At 55.2% G+C, this 5,634-nt stretch overlaps 1 protein-coding gene across 1 annotated transcript; it reads right to left on the bottom strand.

The window, feature by feature from the left end:
- Nucleotides 1-919: 919 nt before the first annotated feature.
- On the bottom strand, nt 920-5,376 carry gprc5ba (G protein-coupled receptor, class C, group 5, member Ba; the record flags this gene model as incomplete). Its single annotated transcript, XM_084438754.1, has 3 exons — nt 920-964; nt 3,261-3,400; nt 4,335-5,376. The coding sequence occupies 3 exons, from the start codon at nt 5,374-5,376 to the stop codon at nt 920-922; spliced, it is 1,227 nt and encodes a 408-aa protein (XP_084294880.1).
- Nucleotides 5,377-5,634: the final 258 nt, after the last annotated feature.

The raw sequence follows: 5,634 nt of genomic DNA, 5'->3' as shown, positions 1-5,634 counted from the left end.
CAACTTAGAGGCTACGCTTGCGCCCCTGTGCTAATGTCTGCGATGGGATATATATATTTTTTACGCTGGTGGATTTGGTCAGGTAGGTTTGACCCCAGATTATGGGAGGGGCACAGAGCCAAGAGGCTCCAGAACCGCCCAGCTCGACAGAGAACCGGTCCAGAACCGACCAGGTCGACAGAGAACCGGTCCAGAACCGACCAGGTCGACAGAACGGGTCCAGAACCGACCAGCTCGACAGAGAACGGGTCCGGAACGGATCAGCTCGACAGAACGGGTCCAGAACCGACCCGCTCGACAGAACGGGTCCCGAACCGACCAGCTCAGACAGAGGGAGACGGGCGACAGGAGGAGATGGAGGGGATCACAGTTTCTCCAGAGGAGCTGATGATACGGTGGCTCGTCTCGCAGGAGTCAACTCAACTCGAGCTCTAAAAACAAAGCGCGACTGGAACAATGTCCGTTTCAATTCCCTGCCTCCGACTCTCTCCTCTCTGCTTCCGTTCTTGGCCGTTTTGTTAAAATGCACAGTAGTAGTTTCGCCAAATGTCGTTAGATCAGGGCCTTTTTAAGGTACTAGAGACGTTTGAACGACGATAGCTCTGTCCTCCGCCCCCTGCTCCACCGCGCTCACACAATAGTTAGTGTGGTTGATGTATTGATTTATACACACAAAGGTCTATGTGTGCACGAGTTCTCGGTCTATCCCCCATACACACACACACGCACACACACACCCTCAGAGAGAGAGAGAGGGAAAGGGAGAGAGAGAGGGATGGGCAGGGTTGTCCAGATGGTGTCCATGTGAAAGTCTTCCCCACTGGACTGGTCCTGTGTGTGTGTGTGTGAGACCCTTCCTCACTCGCCCTCCTCTTCATCATCCTCTCTTCCTCATCCTCTTCTCCTGCCCCTCCCCCTCTCACCACAGCTGCCGACCCGTGTAGGTGGGCGGGGCTGAGGGCACCTGCGGAGAGAGACACAGTGCTGGTCAACGACACACACGCCTTCCATACACACATCCTGTACAACACACACACAGACACACACACACACACACACACAGATTCACGTTTTACTAGGTCAAGGTCAACTTTATTTATAAAGCACGTTTAAAATCAACCGAAGTTGCACCAAAGTGCTGTACAATATATAAAATAAACTAAAACAAAAAAAACTGAATAAAGTGCACATAATCACAGAACAATAAAAGGACAGGACACAAAACAGGACAAGGGATGTAGGCTATCAGGCCTCAAAAGCCAGTGAAAACAAGTGCGTTTGAGACTTAAAGAGCCCTAGGTTCTGTGCGTGTCTAATGTGTGGAGGGAGGCTGTTCCAGAGCTTTGGGCCAGCCACCGCAAAAGCTCGGTCACCCTTGGTCTTAAGGGACTGTGGGTTCTAGATGTCGCCCGAACTTGAATCAGTTCAGCCAGATAGTGGGGGGCCAAACCATGTAGAGCCTTAAAAATAAACATTAAGATTTTAAAATCAATCCTGAAGCGAACAGGAAGCCAGTGGAGGGAGGCCAGCACTGGTGTGATGTGGTCCCGCTTCTTGGTTCCAGTCAGGAGGCACGCAGCAGCATTCTGGACCAATTGCAGGCGCCTCAGTGACCGCTGGTCAAGGCCCACATACAAGGCATTGCAGTAGTCCAATCTCGAAGAACTTAAAGCATGGATGACTGTCTCCAGGTCCTTAAGAGAGAGGTACGGTTTCAGTTTGGATAAGAGCCTCAGCTGGAAAAAAGAGCCTTTAACCACAGAGCCGATTTGTCGCTCAAAATTAAAACCAGTATCAAAAGTGACACCAAGACTTTTAATAAAAGAGCGATTCTTGGCAGCGAGGGGCCCTAGGTTGCTAACATGGCTGTCTTTATGACCAAACAAAATAACCTCGGTCTTCCCATCATTCAGAGTAAGGAAGTTTAAGTCCATCCAGGTCTTGATGTCATTTAGCGCAGATGTTACAGGCTTAAAGGAATCCTTCCAGTTCAATTTCAGGGGGAGGTACAGTTGGACATCGTCAGCATAGCAGTGGAAAGACACATTATGTTTCCGTAGAACTCACACACCCTCACAAACACAGGCATACACACATACATACTATACTATAGAGGTCCAGGACATGCCACCCCATATGCGAGGACCACCCTTAAGAAAAGAGGTAGAGACAAGCCGATACTGTGTCGCTCTCTCGCTCATGACGATCTAGGTTTAACCAAACCCCCAGGAACATCTCTGGGGCTGGGAGGCCAATTTGGCGCGGTGGCCAAGCTCGGTATTGCAAGTCACATGACGCCAAGTGGCCCGAAAATACTTTTTCCCCAATAGACATACAGTACATGGATAGTATATTAATAGCAATAGACATACATGGGAAATGAAACAGCTGGGGAAATAAATTAAACATTTTCTGGGTATCACTCAAAATCATAAACGACTCTTTGATATCGTTGGATCCATTTTTCTTTAGAAGCTACCAAGAACTGGAGTTTACATTACACGTTTACACTTCTTTCTGTTAACGCTTCATGTCTATGGTCTATGGGAAAAAGGGATACTGTAGGCGGGGCCAAGACATCACTGCTGGGCCTGTGAGTAGGAGGTGAGGAGGAGGTGAGTAGGAGCTGAGTAGGAGGTGAGGAGGAGGTGAGTAGGAGCTGAGTAGGAGCTGAGGAGGAGGTGAGGAGGAGCTGAGGAGGAGCTGAGGAGGAGGTGAGGAGGAGGTGAGGAGGTGAGTAGGAGGTGAGTAGGAGGTGAGGAGGAGGTGAGGAGGAATGAATGGGCGTCCATCTTTCAACGCCACATCCAGTTCCCTCTAAACACATCCATTTGTTTGATGGCCTGTTTACACTAAGAACGTCCAGACATCCCCTCAGATACGCAGGGGGAACCTCAGAACCGGGGCTCAGAACCCAGACTGGGGGTGGGGGTGGGGGTGGGGGGGGCAGACGTTCGATTTACCCCCAGCTGGAGTGTTTTTTTTGGTTTGGTGGTCGTAGTGTATTTATAAGGGGGGGGGGGGGGGGGGGTGGGGGGGGTCAACCGCACTCAGGACACAGGTACACACAGACACACACACACAAACACAGGCATACACACATGCATAAACAGACACACACACACACACACATACGTAGGCATACACAGAGACCACCCCCCCCCCTTCCCCCCCAAACACACACACATGCATGAACACCCCCCCATACGCGCGCACGGACAGGCCTCATCCCTCACACACACAGTACGGTGCAGGGGTACCTGCGTGTGCACGGCCGTACTCACCGCGCCCCCGTTGAGGATCATGGTCATCTCGGTGGGCTGGTACACATTGCTGCGGAACGGGGCGCTGGGCCGGACGCCGGTGCTGCCGTTGTGATGACCGCCACCGCTCCTCAGACCTGGACACAGGGGCGGAGGAGGAGCCGTGAGCTCTCATACTCGCACACTCACTCACACACACTCACACACACTCACACACACACACACTCACACACAGACAGAGATGCACACACACACAGACACGCACACACACACACACACACACACTCACACACAGAGATGCACACACACACAGAGATGCACACACACACACTCGCACACACACACTCACACACACACACACTCGCACACACACATTCGCACACACACACACACACAGACAGAGATGCACACACGCACAGACACACACGGACAAACACGCACACGCATGTATGCAAGAAAACACACACACACACACACACACACACACTCACAGACACACATCACACACGCGCAGCGTGACGGCTTACAGAGGAACACACGCCAACTCACGCGCTCTCTTCGTAACGCACACTCTCGCTTAAACATCATCAGACAATCTCACACGCACAGAAAGTTGAACACAGAAACGGTGGACTGGCAACGCTGCACCGCCATGAGTGGGTTATTTTAATCCAAATATGGTAATCTGGCCAGGTGTGACATCACTCACCACGGCCTAGATTCACCCTCTGTTTCACACCGTGTCCCAGGGCCGCCCTTAAAAAAACAACTCCGCGGCGTCCAACCAACTGGTCACGCCTGAGCGATGTTCAATTGTACATTTTGTGCTTAATTAGCTAAAAAAAGATATAATCATCTTTATAATAATATATATATATAAATATAATATATATATATTTATAATAATACTGTACATATATATTATATATATATATTATATATATATATAATAATTCTGCCCCCCCCCCCCCCGCCACCTCACCCCCAGGGGAGCGTATCCTCCCGGAGCCGGCCCCCCCTGCGCTCTCCTCGCCCCCCCGATGGCGGCGGCCGGCTGCGCGTTGCCATTACCTGCGGCGTTCTCGTCGAAGCCATAGCCCTGGTTCTCCACGAACTGCCGGTGCGACAGGGGGATCTCCTCGTCGAAGCTGGTCTCGCGCAGCCGCGTCGAGTTCTGCGACGTGTCGAAGTAGTCGGGCGCGCTGGGCTGCGGCGGCGGCCTCAGGCAGAAGTGCGCCTCGGGGACGGCGTGCAGCAGGAGAAGGAGCCAGCCCTGCGCCACCAGCGCGATGGCCAGCGCCGGCTCGTCCCAGGACGGCGAGCGCTTCAGCCACTTGTTGCCGTACAGGTAGAAGCCCACCCACGCCGCCCAGAGCAGCAGCGACAGCAGGCAGGTGGCCAGCAGCCACACGGCGTTGCAGCGCCACCGCTGCGTCTTCCCGCCGCACAGCGCCAGCGCCGCAGCCGCCAGCGCCGCCAGCAGCAGCGCCAGCACGTAGCTGCACGCCAGCGAGAAGTCCAGCGGCGCGTACTGGCAGGCGGCGTGGCCCTCGCGCAGCACCGTCAGCAGGAGCCACTCGGCGGCGATGATGCCCTGGACGGCGCTCAGGCCCAGCGCCAGGCCGGCCAGGGCACAGCCGCCGGGGCTCCGCCTCTCGCAGCCCAGCCGCCGCAAGCGCACGCCCTGCACCAGGAGGCAGGAGAAGCACACGGCAAACAGGAGGCCCCACAGGGCGCGGCGGAGGAGGCACAGCCGCTCGTCGCGCTCCACCAGGTAGGCGAAGCTCAGGCCAAACAGGCCCAGCACGCCGAGCAGCAGGAGCAGCACGGGCGCCACGCCGCTACGCTTGTCGGCCTCACCCACGCGCCGCAGCCGGCAGAGCAGCGCCAGGGCCAGGAGCAAGGTGGCCAGGGCGCCGCCGGCCGCCGCCGACTCCACTGCCACGCCCCACGCCGAGTCCAGGTCGCACAGCAGCGTGTAGGGCCGGGCGGGGCCCCAGCCGCAGCCACGGGGGACGGGCGCGGGGGAGGAGCCGGGGGAGGAGTCCTGGCCGCCGGCGCGGCACGTGGCGGAGAGGAGGAGGAGGAGGAGGAGGACGGGGGGGAACGCCATGTCTGAGAGAGAGAGAGAGAGAGAGGGAAGGAGAGAGAGAGAGGGAAGGAGAAAGAAAGAGAGATATATTAAGGTTGAGTCATTTCAGAATGTTCTAGAAGCCGTCACAAGACTTCATCTGCCTGCGAGTGACAGCGGAGCGAGACGGACCATGGTTGGGTTTGGAAGGACGCCAGACTCAATGCATTCTGGGAGCTGAAGCGGCCGAGGTTCGGTCCCATGACAGTTCCACACAAATACACACACACACACACACAC

Source organism: Borostomias antarcticus, assembly GCF_949987555.1.
Source record: "Borostomias antarcticus genome assembly, chromosome: 5".
Taxonomy (NCBI): domain Eukaryota; kingdom Metazoa; phylum Chordata; class Actinopteri; order Stomiiformes; family Stomiidae; genus Borostomias; species Borostomias antarcticus.
This window is presented reverse-complemented; position numbering and strand designations above follow the sequence as displayed.